Here is a 15484-nt window from a genome sequence, read left to right as displayed (position 1 = left end):
TTGGCTCAGACGGATGTGTATGCTCATTCTAATGGGAAGAAAAGATCAGGTGACTACTAGACCTTCCTGACAGTAAAGGCCTCATTACACTAAACAATTAACGACCTCACTTGGCCGATAGTTTAGGGTAATAGCACACGTTGAAAGGCAACAATCACCCAACATGCACAATGTCGGCTGATCGTGGTCTTGTCAGTGACTGTTTGCTGGTTGTCATACGTGTAATAAGAGGAGTGGCAGCAGACCGCCGGTGACTTCAATGGGCAGCCCGAAGGATCTGAGGATCGTACTGGCAGCCCCTCCCGCTGCCCCTCTGCTCGCTTCTTCCTTGTTCTACACTCGCTGCCTGTGCTATTAGACGCAGCGAAGCGAGCGCAGAGCTTACAGATTGGCTCTTGCTATCCCCGAGAAATCATATTGTGTAATACGGCCTTAACTTGTCCCACAGACACAAAGAATAGAGCATGTTGAAATCCACCATGCCTCATGTCTCCCTATACACATTAATGCTTGGTGTTCACATGTCAACAGAGGAGGGTGACGTTTCTGACAGACTCCTCTGGGAATGGCTTATTTCTCTGAGAACACAAGGATCAGGCATACAAATTCAACATGCCTGATTCTCTCTCCCCCTTCCCCCCCACACACATACACGATTTTTGCCCTCCGTTGGGGTCTGTACATGCAGATTTGCTCAGATTTTTTTTACGTCAATCAAAATTTTTTTTAGCAAAGGTGTTTTACTACTATGGACTTACTAGAATGGAACAATATTAGGCAGGTTTGACCACCGCTCAAGTCATCTCTCTGACATATCAGCTGAGACTAGGACTCTATGCAAGGGTTAGGGCCAGTTGACACGGAGTAAAAGTGACGGAACGCTCCACCGCGGAATTCTGCTAAACTCTTAGGCTGTGTTCACACTACTTTTTGCAATCCGTTTTTTGCAAAACAAAACAAAAAAACTAATAGAATGGGTGCTTCCATTATGATCCGTTTTTCCATTGACTTCAATTGTAAAAAAAAAAAAAAACACGGATCAAAAACGCATTGCTTTTTTTTAACTTTGACTCAAACACCAAAAACCCAATGTGAACCCAGGCTAAGCTCCCTCTGCAGATAGGACAATGACAGAGATTGAAACAAAAGTATAAAGAAAGTTGATCAAAGTTCTATAAACAGAAACTGGGGAAAAAAAAGATACTTGGAATGAACGGATGGAGTTCATCTGCTCGACTTCTACAAACGACCATTGCCAAGGCGGCCACCACTGTATCGGATTTCCTCCAGACAATAAGGGGTTTTGCTTTCATGTCTGGAACTAATAGAAAATACATCATTTCTACAGATCGGGAAAATTCTAGACTATTTTGTGCATTGCGAAATAGGAGTTTTGGGACGCAGAGATTTTTTCGGCTCCATGCGAGATGCTGTTATCCAGGGGCGATGGGGAGGGAACGCTCTGTACATTCTGCCAGCAGCTGCGACACTCACTACAGATGTAGAGGAAACAGGTTATTGCCTGTTACGTGGAATGTAACAAGACAGCTGCAAAACTACTTGTCTCGGCCAATTATTGTCACTTTCCAGAAGTTCACAGACTAATCTAACAGTTTTTACACCACGTTCAAAATATCCCATTTCTGTTTTTTTTAATATTTTGTGAACACACAGTGTTAACATCGGCAGTCATACTTATGGCAGGTTACAAAAATGTACTTATATTAATGGGTCTGTGACAACCATCTGCAAGCCGGCCGCTGAACGCACATCAAAGGGGGGGGAATGCACAAATATACAGTAGTGCCTTGGATTAATTTTTTATTCTGAACATGAAAAAACAAATTAAACAAACATTTCAAAACATCTGAATATGTGATGTTATAAGTTACTGTACAATATAGCAATCAGCATGTGGAGTATAATGTATAGTAGGTGCATAAACCTGATAACATAGCAGCAGTTTGTAGATATAGGATGGAACTGCAGATCCTCATAATGCAGTAGTGTAGTACAACAGGCTAGAATAGAGAAGCAGAGCTGCTGTCAGAGGTCTGTGTGGTCACATGACAGCAATGGGGAGGGGGTGTGTGCTCAGCATGGACCAATCAGGAAGTGAGAATCACAGAGCTGTGCAGGAAGACAGTGACAGAAACCTCTCTATCCAGCAGTGTGTATAGCTGAGTGTGAGTGCAGGCACAGTATAGCAGGAATTGAGAGGATGGCAAACACAAGGGCTGATAGAGACTGCAGGAAGGAAGGAATGAGCAGGGCAGATGTGGGCACATAGAGGGGTTACAACTATGAAGTGTCCACAGTGTCCCCTAATGCAAGTTCAAGCCTGAAGTTGATCTGCTATGATTTAGAAGGGGAGGAAGACTTCCGGGGTTAGAGTACAGGGCTGTAGACCCAGCTATGCAGACCATGCCCCTCTCCCGCTCCCCCCTCCCACCCAGTACAGGGAGCTCTTAAACCAAGTTATAACTTTGAAAAACTAACTCTTCTTGCAAAATGCTCTCAATCCAAGTAACTTTTAAACCAAGGTACCACTGTAATAATAAACTCCCTACAGGGATAGGAAATGCATGGCCGCAACAGTCTTCTCCATTGCATATCAGTCTAATTAAACTGGTCTGTAATACAATGCAAAACCTGTGCACAGCAATGGTGATTTTTATTTTTTAAAAAGCAACTTTTTTTTTTTAAATAACTTTTGACAACCCCTTTAAAACATACTTACAAACTTTGAGGCCATGTGGTGGACCAGATTAAATTTCCCCATGGTGGGACTATTGAAGGATTATCTTATCTTATCCCGCTAAATAGAGCCACATATATGGCTACCACCAAGCATCGGTCACAGAGCCGGAGGCTCTTCCAACACCCCCTACAGTGTGATAAAAACTCTCCAAATAGCACAATACTGTAAAAGTATACACCTCTGCCAAATCCAGTACCTAACAGACCCAAACGTAAATCAATGGGGTCTATCAGGTTCTGCCGAGGTGTCTGTCATTTTGGTTGTTTGATGAACTTTTCTAAAGAGATCTATCCTCAGAGTATGTTCAGACTACGGAATGAGCACAGAATTTCAGGAGGACTCCGCTTGAAGTTCCGCCTGTCACATTGATTCAATGGGATGTCTCACGTGGACTCGACCAGCTGCCCAAGAATTGACATGGTAAAAATGTAAAAAAAAAGTGGACTCCGCTTGAAATTCCACCCCGATTCAGTAGATGAAACACACCCTCAAGATAAGTCAGCAGTATCAGGCCTGTGCATTGCCAACAACCAGCACCAGCCAACTGCCGATCAGCCGTGTCTGATATATGGCACAGGGATGCCCAGTGAAACAAAGCAAACAGCTCCGTACATTGTATAGTGGTGAAGCTAGGTTACTGCAGCTTAGCTCCCAATGGAATGAATGAGAGCCGAGCTTTGGATGTCTATACCGTGGGTAAATTATAGAGCCATAAGATGTTGTACCCTCCGCCTGTCATGTAGTAAAGTGCCTTATATCTGAGTACTCACACAATAAGTGATACACCTACAACCCTACTTCACCACCGCCACACAAGTTTGACCGCACCCTTTGTATAGGTTGGTCTGCACTCCCTGAATAACAGTGCGTTACCCATAATGTCAGGAAGGTGTTATATTCTGTTCCTGGTCTCCCGGAATTTCCTGCAGGCCTGGTCCCTGGTGAGGTTGGCACCAGATGATTTAGGGATTACAACACCAGCGGCATTCTTTCATGCCATGCTGTAACAGTACATTGCCTATAATCGCTTTCCTGCTAATTAATTTTACTCAATATGCTCTTACCTTTTGTAGCACATGTATATTCTTGTTTCTGACTTGGGCTTCAATAGGACCCTAAGGAGCAGAGATGAGCGTAACGCAAGCATGCTTGAGTCTGATCATTCAGCATTTGAATACTGGTGGCTGAAGAATTCAGATGCAGCCCTAGGGAGTCTAGGAAAACATGGATACAGCCATAGGCTATAGTCCGTATTCATGTTTTCTTGGACTCCCTAGGGCTGCATGTAACTTTATAAGCCACCCCTACTCAAAGGCCGAACGATCGGACTCCAGCATGCTCGCGATCCGCTCATCCCTATTAAGGAGGGCCTTAAGGAAGCACTTTTTTTTTCTTAGTCATTCATATAACCTCCACAATATGGCTACCGCTGGCTGATGATTCTCTGAGATATTGGATAAAAGTCCATATGGTGGAGATTCTGTACTAGTGGTGGAGACGGCACTGCTGCGGTGGTGGTGCTCGTGGTGGGATAGCATCCCAGACGTAGTGTAGAGGAAAATCCCGGCACTTCACCGATTCAAGTATTGCTAATTTATTCTGTGCAAAACATCATACAGTACAGGAGGAGGCGTTTCGGCATATAGCCATGAGCTGATGAAGGCTATACGCCGAAACGCGTCCTTCTGTACTGTATGGTGTTTTGCACAGAATAAATTAGCAATACTTGAATTGGTGAAGTGCCGGGATTTTCTTTTACACATATGGTGGTGATGGCATGGGTGGCCAGATTGGGTTTGCATCTTTGTGGCTGCAATGGGCACTGGAACCCCCACTGATCGGTAGAAGGAAGAGGCAGAAGCAATTGGCTTATCACTGTGCCCCTTTGGTTCTGTTCGCAAAGTCTCAGACTTCCACTGACTACAACCGGGAAGAGCCAAGTGGAAATAAATAGGCAGAGCGCTTCTGCCTCTAGCAATCAGTGGGGGTCCCATGACCCGGACCACCGCCAATCCTATTATGATATGTCAGAAGGATTAGGTGCACAATACCCAGTCCAGGCTACATGAGAGGTTTGTAGGGTACAACAATGGCTTACTTGATGGTTTTTGGGCATTATCCTCTAGATACAAGTAGCATTTCTATTATCCTTCTTCTTTACGACTAATCTCTGGAAGCCACATAGTACAGATACCTAGCTATGAATAAATCACTTTATGATCTTTCTGCTCGGTGCACTATCGATTGGGAGCACATTTATGTTGCTTGTGCTCCATGAACTATTGATGAGTGTGTACATTGTATGTAGAATCTATACAGGATGACAACAGGCTACACGGCTGCACCGACTTACTGCTCTGCTGATCCTTTAGAAAAGGATTAACAGGGGAGAAGAGCGTGATTTGTGTCATCCATCATCTGCCAGAAACAGAAGGGAACAGGCCTGTCCAGATGAAGCCATCAGTGAAGAAGCAGATGCTTTAGGGCCTAGAAGGAAAGGGGGCATCTCCATTATTAAAGGTGAGGGGCAGTGAACATAGATGTGTAACTATGGATGATGTTCAGGCTCAAGCTATATGAGAGGCTAAACAGGGCAAACACCTGACTCAAGAACAGTCATCATACAACACACAGGAGAGGCCATATGCCCTATGGAGGAGATCTATAGGGAATCATCACTAAAAGACTGCCCTTCCCTAGGGCTTCGGAAGCCAACGTGCCATAATAGACCTGTACAAGGTGCCAGGCGTACATTGATGATATCAAACACATAAGGCTGATGAAGTGTGTCGCAGTTGTAGAAGTATACTGCGAGACACGGTGGAAGGAACGCGGTTCCGTGTTATACTTTGGCGCATTACAGCAGGTCTAGACTCCATAGCACAGCGTCCCACTACATAGAGTCCAGCCACTTACATTTGGGCCATTGCAGTAAATGGGGCCTACTGAAATTCCTCACAGTGTACGTCTGCATTCATGTTTTGCCAGGATCCAGCGTACAGCTGGGATACGCTGCGTTAACACAATTTGGACCCAGCCTTGCAGATACAATAATACAGATATCATAACAAAGAAGTTGTAAGTTGTAGGCCGGAAGTTATATCTATTCCTACAGTAAGGCCCCAAATACACGGAGAGATAATCTGCCGAATCAGGCTGATTCGGCAGATTATCGCTCTCTGTAAAAAGGACAACGATCAGGCGATGACAATGATCATGTCTTTTGGTCCCGACCTAAAATCACGGCCAATCGGCTGGTTACTTCAGAGGCCGGCCCCGCAACTCTCGTGGCGGCAGCTGCAGGAGAAGGCAGAAGCCAGGAAGGTATCGGGGAGCATGGTCAGGTATGTATGAAATTTTTACACTAAAAGCCATCGCTAATGAGAGAGAGATATATATATATATTATATATATATATATATATATATATATATATATATATATATATATATATACATACACACACACACATACACAGAGAACAGGTCGTAAAGGAAAAAATGACATTTCTCCTCTTTTCAAATCCATTCCTGTTTTTTTCTTCAAATATCTGTTAGATAAGTCTGTGTGTATAAAAGAACCCTAAGGGTTTTGATGGTTGTCTTACCTGTTCTTCTCCTTGATCTACACCTTCCAGGTTGAAAGGGGGCGGGTGTATGTCACAATGATAACGTGCAGGAGAAACACCTCCATCTGATGTCACTGCAAGATCATGCAGCTACTGAACGTTGCTTGTGGGCGTGGTTTTTCCTGCATTAGATGACCATGATCGATGCCCACCCCGAGGATGGAAGTGGGCACCTGGGAAAAGACTGGGTAAGGCCTTATTCACACGTTCCGCATTTTGCGGATGACACAGACATGGAAGGCCTGTAGTGGAATATGCCCCCCTCCAAAAAATAAACAAAAAATTTCAGCAAGGTAGAGAAAGAGAGAAGGATCAGGAATATTAGATTTCAAGTGCCGTCCCTTTCGTTCTCGAGGAGACAAATCACTGTCCAGAGTCTGACAGAGTTTTTCTCCACTTCAGTGTTTAGAACACATGCAAACTCAGCTAGGTATACATAGGATATGATGAGGAATTTATTAGGATCAGAATCTCACACTGAACAAGGGCTCGGAAAAATGGGGCTTGGTAAATTCCACCCTAAAGGCCCTATTCCACGGAACGATTATCGTTCGATATCGGCCGCTACGGACGGTAATCGTCCGGTGGAATAGGAACATGTTGAAAAACAAGCGACTGATATAGCAGCGATCTGCTGCCGTCGCTCCGTTGAATAGGAGCATCGGCAGCAGACGCTGCTGTATCCTATGGGCTGCCCGGACGATCAGCGATCCCCCGGGCAGCCCCCCCGCAGCTCGCCGCCGCCCCCTCCCGCACTCACCCGCTCGCTGCAGCCGCGTTGAATAGAGACGGCAGCGAGTGGGGAACGAGGAGCAAACGAGCGCTGAGAGCGCTCGTTTGCTCCTCTAAACGACCTGTGGAATAGGGGCATAAGCATGCACATACTCCCTTCCTCTCAGAGAAACTGTACAGACCAGGCTGCTTGTGATGCTGCAGGTACTTGCTATGGCTGACATTGTTACGTGTGTTTTCTGGCATCACTGATGTTATTTGCAGTTCCGACATAAAATGTTTTCCGACAAACAGGCACCATAAAATCCCGTTAGATTGATATCTGGTAGCTTGGAGATCGCTTACTCAGCAGTTTCTATGAACACTGATGCCGAGCAGTATAGCACGATAAAGGGCACATCCACAAATTATAACACTTATCCAATATGGTTCCCCCATCTCTAGAAATGAAGGGCCCCCATAACAGACCATTGCTGCGGCTCCCTTCAGTGTCTATGGGACCAGAGACCATACTCAGCGGCCTCCATCAATCACATAGGTTTAAATGGCATGATAGCTGGTTGGGATACAGCTGGCATCAACCTGCTCCTACGGTCCTCAGCTTAAGGTCCTATTCCACCAACAGATCTGACGACAGATTATTTGCCAAAATTTGAAGCCAAACCCAGGAGTGGACTTGTAAAAGGAGAAACCAGTCTTTCCTTCATGACCTGTTCTCTGTTTATAGTCTGTTCCTGGGTTTGGCTTCAAATATTTGGCAGATAATCTGCCGTCAGATCTGTTGGTGGAATAGGGCCTTTAGTCTGCGTTGGAGGCCTCCATCTAAACCAGAAACCCAAAGAATTCCATTAAGGTTAATGGCATCTGTTGACGTCTCTTGTGCAGCAGACCATTCAGCTCTGTTCACAGCTGTGAAACATAGCCACCTATGCATATTTGATCCAAGAGCCAAGATGTAAAGGAACGTATAGGAGCGCTGGTTACAGGTGTTGGTCATATGACCTGCGAAATAAGAGTATTATTTCTGGGCTGTCTTAATTTCTAGCTCTACTGCCTACTTAAAATGAATGTACCACCAGGTAAATCACTTTATTTATTTATTTTTTACAACAGACCAGCACTGGGACGCCAATGTCGCGGTCATTTTTGAACAACCACTCAGCTCCATGCTGGTGCTCAGGAATAGACTGGCGCTGTGCTCAGGAACCGGGAGATAATTAAAAAACAAAAAAAACACAGCAATGGCATCCCAGCGCCTGTCTGTTAACGTAAAAAAAAAATTAAAAAATGCAATGTACCTGGTAGTAAATTCGCTTTAAATGGATTATCCAGCGCTACAAAAACACGGTCACTTTCTCCCAGAGGACAGCACCACTCTAGTCTCCAGTTCAGGTGAGGTTTGCAATTAAGCTGCATTCAATTCAATGGAACTGAGTTACAAAACGAACACCCAAACTGGAAACAAGAGTGGTGCTGTCTATGGACAGGAATTTATGTAGGAATTTGCTGCAATCTTTGTTCCATCCCCAGATCAGCAGATAGTCCTATCTCTATGACGGCTTCTTTTACATAACACATTAAACCTAATGACTCAACCAGAAATATTCCTGCCTAGTGGAAAAACCCCAAGACCGGTCATACCACCAAATGTACATTCATTATAGATGAAAAGTGTATTTCATATACTTAGTAAAAAAGATCTAATGCTGATCAACCTTCCCCAGGAGAATAAGATACAGGTCTTAGATAAGGGTTAGAAAAACCCACAAGGCTCAAGTAGCCATGGCTTCTGAAAATGCGAAGGGTGAATTCACACTCAGCAGGTTTTTATTTTTATTTTTTGAAGAAATGTTTGCAGTTGTCCAAGTCTGCCAAACATTAAAATTATCTGCATCAAATTTGCTGTGTGTTACCTCATTCTATAGGCCCTATTACACGAAGCGACTATCGTCCGTATTGGGCTGATATTGGCTGTTGCGGCGATAATCGATTTGTGCACGATGTCGGCTTATCATTGTCTTTCAACAGGCTGAAACACAAACGATTAGCCTAGCAACAATCTGCTGCTGTCACTCTGTGTAATAGCAGCGGTCTGCTGCCGCCGTTCCTATCACCAATGAGCTGGCGGGATGATCTCACTATTGCCTGGGCAGCCACCCCCTGCACTTAGGGCCCTATTACACAAGACGATTATCGTGCGAAAAATCATTAAATCATTCAAATTTAAACTATAGTTGTTCTGTGTAATTGTAAGCAATGATCGAAAAATCTTTTTTATGTCGTTGATTGTTGATATCTGAACCTAAAATTATCGTTAATCGTTCGCTGTAATTCCACGTTTGCTCAAGTTCCGCATTTTTTTTCACTAATCGTTTAGTGTAATTGCACATTGTTCATTGTTTTAATGGGATCAGAAGGAATAAACGATCGTAGTAACAATAGTAACTAACGATTATCGTTCTGTGTAATATGGTGAACGTTTTTAGGTTAACGCTAAACATCGTTTATCGTTAGTCGTTAAAAATCGCTCACTGTAATAGGACCCTTACCCGCCAGCTGTTGGTGCGTGTAATAGGGGGAAACGAGGAGCAAGCGAGCTCTGACCTGATAAGTCGACGCTCGCTTACTTCTCGTTCCTTCTCGCTGCCGGTGCTATTACACGTGCCGACAACAAGTGGGCAAGTGCAGGGGGGCTACCCGATTGCCTGGGAAGCCCATAGGAGATAGCGGCGATCTGCTGCCACTCCTATTGCACGGAGCGACAGTAGCAGATCGTTGCCATCGTTGTCTTTCAACATGTTCATGTCGGCTGATCGTTGCCTTTTAATACATGAAGCGATTACTGGTCATAATGGCTGATAATCGACAAAATACAGCCGATAATCATTTTAAGGGCCTTAAAGGAGTTATCCAGCGCTACAAAAACCATGGCCACTTTCCCCCTACTGTTGTCTCCAGTTCAGGTGTGGTTTGCAATTAAGCTCCATTTACTTCAATGGAACAGAGTTTCAAAATCCCACCCAATCTGGAGACAACAGTAGGGGGAAAAGTGGCCAGTTTTTGTAGAGCTGGATAACCCCTTTAAGAGTGCCACAATGCAGATCAAACCTGGCAGTACCGTCCACGCAGGATGTCAACACGCCGTGTCCTACTGCCTATGGGCCATACAACTAGCAGTGAAGTATTTTATTTTCCCCATTGAGCGGTACGTTTATGGGAAGCTGGATAAAGTAGCTGACCGCTATAGAATGTGTATGCCTGTTATAGATTACATTATAGATGGCCGAACAAGCCATTTTCTGCGGGTTCAACCAACCATCTAATACAGTTTATCCAAAACTTTACAGCCATTGCAAAACTACAACTCCCATCATGTCCTGACAGACGAAGACTCACGGTATGGCGGTGGGCATATCATTTCTATAGTTTGCATTGTACAATAATATATGCCAATTGCTTGCTTTTAGTAATCGAACGTTCAGAAAATCCCAATACTATGACAGGACCGTGACTAGGCCTGGAGGCCAGATGCATACTAAGCATTAGCACAAATCTAATAAACTAAATGGTTTAGCTGGATTTTGCGGTGGTTGCAGCTTCCCATAAAGAAGCAACTGTGCTGTGTGTGGTAATGCAGCACAACCCCTATTCACTTCAATAAAGCCGAGCTGCAATACAAGACAACCCTGGTTATACAGGCTTAGAAAAACATGGCTACTTTTCTTTTCCAGAAACAGTGCCTCTCCTGTCCTCAGTTTGGGCGTGGTATTGCAGCTCCGTTCTGTTGTAGCAAATGGAGCTCAGTTGTAATACCACATACAAGCTGAGGACAGGGGTGGCACCGTTTCAAAAGAAAGAAACTATATAGTGGAAGATTTATCAAACTGGTGCAAAGTAGAGTTGTCTTAGTTGCCCCTAGCAACCAATCAGATTCCACCTTTTATTTTTCAAAGAATCTGTGAGGAATGAAAGGTGGAATCTTATTGGTTGCTAGGGGCAACTAAGACAAATCTACTTTTCATTCCTCACAGACTCTTTAGAAAATTAAAGGTTGAATCTGATTGGTTGCTATGGGCAACTGAGCCAGTTTCACTTTACACCATGTTTGATAAATCTCTCCCATTGAGATTTGTCTGACACAACGAAGCCGGCAACTGGTTGCTAAGTGACCCGGTCCACAACGCCAGAGGTAGTGACAGCAGGTATGGAATAAATGGGGGGAGAAGTATCAGAAAAAAAGTGGAATCACATGACGTGAACAAGAAAGGCTCTCTAGAAAGTAAACTGACAATACGCTGGCCGGAGGTCATATTGTGAAGCAGTTATATAATAGTAGCATAGGAACGTATCGTCACCTTGAGCACACAATCTAGTGTTACATTCTGGTTGAAAGGTCTTTGAGGAATGGTATGTAAACAGTCCTGCACACGTAGGTGATATAGTACGCTAATCCAGACCGATACTGCTGTCAGAGCTGTAAGTCAACACGTGGATGTCATATTACACAAGAGCCGCTATAGGGTCCTTCTACAACGAGATTATCTGACAGATTTTTGAATCCAAAGCCAGGAATGGATTTGAAAAGAGGAGAAATCTCAGTCTTTCCTTTATTACCCGATCTCTGTTTATAACCTGTTCCTGGATTTGGCTTCAAAAATCTGTCAGATAAATCTGTTTGTTAAAGGACCCATACACATATAATAAATAAATATATATATTTATTATACACACACACACACAAGAGCTGACATACACAAGAGTATATGTATACACACACCCAGCCATACACCTCACATGTCATGGTGAACATACACACGAGCAACCATACACCTCATAAATATTATATATACACATATACATATACATACACACACACACACACACACACAGTATATATATTTTTTATAACACACGCAAAAGAGCTGCCATACATCTCATATTTACACTTCACGTTGTACATACACAATAGCCGCCGTACACCTCATGATGATATCCCTTCAGGCCATCAGACCTGCAGTTGGGCCAGGACTCCATAGGAGTCTACAGGCAAATTTACATCACATTCTAGGGATAGTCAATATATACAAGGAGGCCAACAGACACTAAAAGGCCATTAACATAGACAAGTTATTGTCCGACTGCGGTCATCATAAATGGTCTGCACATCTCTCAATGCGGGGGATGTGGGGTCCACTGTGATTTAAATGCAAGGCCAGATAAAAGTATATAAAAGCTCTTAGGTAACCTCATCCCAGGATCCCTATATAACTACATCTATCCTATATAAAAGCACCAAGGTTGCCCTAAGGTTCCATCTACACAGAAAGATTATCTGCCACAGGTTTGAAACCAAAGCCAGGAACAGACTATTAACAGAGATCAGGTCATAAAGGAAAGACTGAGATTTCTCCTCTTGTCAAATCCATTCCTGGCTTTGGCTTCAAATCTTTGGCAGATAGTCTATGTCTGTGTAAACCTTGCAGGTTCAGAGCTGTGCGGGCTGTAGCTGCTGGAGAGGATGATGGCATAGGGATGCTCAGTGTCCCCTCTGCCATCATCCTTTCCAGCAGCCACAGCCCGCACAGCTCTGGGAGTCGGGTCGTGACATCACCATGTTATCCAGGAAGTGAAGCCTTGATGCAGTAGTAAGTGCAGGGAAAAAGCATTTTATGAACATTTTCCATAATAAGTGTATATTGGTAATATGGGGGGGCAACTGTTGGGGGGCAATACAATACTTTAATAAAAAATGTATCCGGACTTCTCCTTTAAACTTATGTTTCCGCACTGTCTTTTTTTGTCCATTTGATGGCCATCTAATGGATAAAATGGGAACAAAGCCTTAGGCCTGGGCTACACTGAGGCATGTTATACAACTTCTACTACATGGTTTTAACTATTGAGCGACAGCTGCAATCCAAGGCGATATACTGAGGCGTACGCGATGTGGTGGCGGCAGCTGTCACTGAATCAGCCGCAGAGTAGTCCACAGGTCTCGTTTGGTCGGCTTGGTGGAATTCAGTGGCTTCATCTAAACACATGGGAGACCCTATTAATCTTATGGGCTGTGTCACACAGCCAGAGCTGACGAGTAAACCATTGCTGATCTCGTTTACTGCACCTATTACACGGCTCGGTAATTGTTCAGCTTTTTGCTGCAATCGACCACACATCCCCTATTACACAATGTTTCCCAGGTCCCAGCTGCAATGAGTAGGGCTTACAAGTTTTGACTGTCACATGCCGTTACCTTGTCCTTACTTACATTACCTTGGCCAATAGCAACCCTGTGTTATAGGGTCCCAATTCTGAGTTTACACTTAGGCTGGAGCTCTGTCGCAGGTTCCATTTAGATAATGGGATGGAAAAAAAAATTTGCAAGCAGTTTTTATTTGTCACATTTGGCTTCTGTAAAATATCGGACACTAGACAAAAACCCAATGGACCCCCATTAAGGTGAATGGAGTCTCTTGAGAACCATTGGTGTCCATCATGCAGCAGACAGTTTGGCTCCATTTTTTTTCCCCCCTCCAGAGCAGAACTTGCCATAGAGGCCCTGATCTCCGACATAAGTGTGAACCCAGCTCAAGGGAGGCTGTACCCTAAATGCAGGTTCTTCCTCAATCTATACAGCATGTCATATACATATACCGATTATTGGAAATCTGGCTCCTGTAACTTCCATTGCCTACATGGTATATAACCGATACACCTTAAAGGGACAATTAACCGAAAGTACAAAGTTTCCAGGAAGTTTCTGCTATCGGTCACATAGGGCATGTTCACATTAAGGAAAAAAATAGCATTTTTACAATGAGGTTAATGGCCTTATGGTCTTGAAGAGCACATCTAAGTATATTGCAAAACCTTAGCACTGTGTGTATGTAGCTTTACAAATGTTAGTAAGTAGAGAATACAGGAGATGTTCAAAGCAAAGTGGCTGATAACAGAGACAAATAGCTCCTATCCCCTGCACAGTACACAGAGTTATAACTATATACATTATAACTACTGCTAGAAAATAAGAGGAACTGTAATATAACAGGCATAAGAAGAAGTTCAGCTGAAACCAATGTTGCAATTCCTGTCCATTGTTTCATAAACCAGAAGTTCCTGATACAAAGTAACAAACAAGGGGCAAATGCAACCTCTCCCTATCACGTCGCCACCCAGTGGTTGTTGCTATGAGTTGCAGGCACATGGTTGTACCTACCTGCTCTCTTGCGAGTATTTGCAGAGGCCCTGGACTGTGCTCTCTGGTTCTCAGTCCTAGGTCTTCCCATGCAGCCTCCCATAGCCGGAGTGTGCTCAGCAGATCCCCATGCACAGCTTAATCCAATCTCTTTATATCCTGCTCAGTGGCTCCAGACAAGACAGCTCCTACTTCCAGCACACACAATGTATCCAAACTTTTCCCTTCTTCATGTCACTTGGGCTGCATGCAATGTCCTGCTTTCCCCTCTGCCAGCATGCAGGAAGTGCAGCACCTTGGGCAGAGCCTGGCAGCAGCACTGGGCATTGAGTAAAAGTCCTCTTATAAGCTTGCAAACATGTCCTGGAAAAAGTGGCTTGCAGCTTCCTGGCTCCACTAGTCATAAGGGAGGGCTGACCAGCCAGTCCAGCTCAGCACAGGCCAGTCCCTTCCTGCATAACACAGCCTACTGCTTGTTTGCAAATAAAGAGCTTGTGTTATTTGTTTGTTGGGAAATATTTTTTCCCTTGCAAAAAAAAAAAAAAAACAGAAGAAGAGAGAAAGATCCACCTCTCACTCCTCCCCATTCAGGTGAGCATGTGACACAGCCACTCAGCTTTTCCTGCTCTCTCCTCCCATGCATTCAGCTTTAACCCTTGCAGCCCTGACCTCCTGCTGCTGCCTGATCCCATCTCCCTGCTGTGCTCTGGGAATTTTTATGATATCTCCCTGCAGCAACCTCCTCCCCCCCCCCCCTCCCTTCTTCCTCTTTTCCTCCTGCTGTGCTTTACTTCTATTCATCTAATCCTCTGGCTAAGGAATCTTCTTCAGTAATCTGGGGTCAGTGATCCCCCCCCTTAGACACATAATACCAGGGAGGGGGGCAAAAGGGGCACAGGGTCCTGCTGGGGAAGTCTTGTGTTTTAATAAGATTAAAAAGAAAGCTCATGTATCCTCCCTGGGCGAGAACACAGGGCGACTTTGTATTGTGGTTTTAGCAGATTGTAATCTTGGACGGGGCTGACTGTTAACTAAAAAAAAAAAAAGTTATTTTCAGGATAAGCATCTGCAGAGGTAGCCTGCCGCTGACTATGAAGGTTTCATTGGGTTGTTATCAGTGCGTGCCCATGGAGCGTGAGGTCGTTTTATATTGGTTTTGTGGTGTAACTGG

The 15484-nt window shown here is 44.2% G+C and overlaps 1 protein-coding gene across 1 annotated transcript in view; it reads right to left on the bottom strand.

Moving 5' to 3' along the window:
- The window catches only part of UBTD1 (ubiquitin domain containing 1), a 46348-nt gene extending 31512 nt beyond the window's left edge, over positions 1-14836 (bottom strand). The window contains exon 1 of the mRNA XM_069978896.1: positions 14335-14836. Within this exon, the coding sequence (XP_069834997.1) occupies positions 14335-14416 (82 nt within the window). The 5' untranslated portion in view covers positions 14417-14836. The remainder of the gene's footprint in view (positions 1-14334) is intronic.
- Positions 14837-15484: the final 648 nt, after the last annotated feature.

The sequence above is a fragment of the Dendropsophus ebraccatus genome, chromosome 8, assembly GCF_027789765.1.
Source record: "Dendropsophus ebraccatus isolate aDenEbr1 chromosome 8, aDenEbr1.pat, whole genome shotgun sequence".
Lineage (NCBI taxonomy): Eukaryota > Metazoa > Chordata > Amphibia > Anura > Hylidae > Dendropsophus > Dendropsophus ebraccatus.
This window is presented reverse-complemented; position numbering and strand designations above follow the sequence as displayed.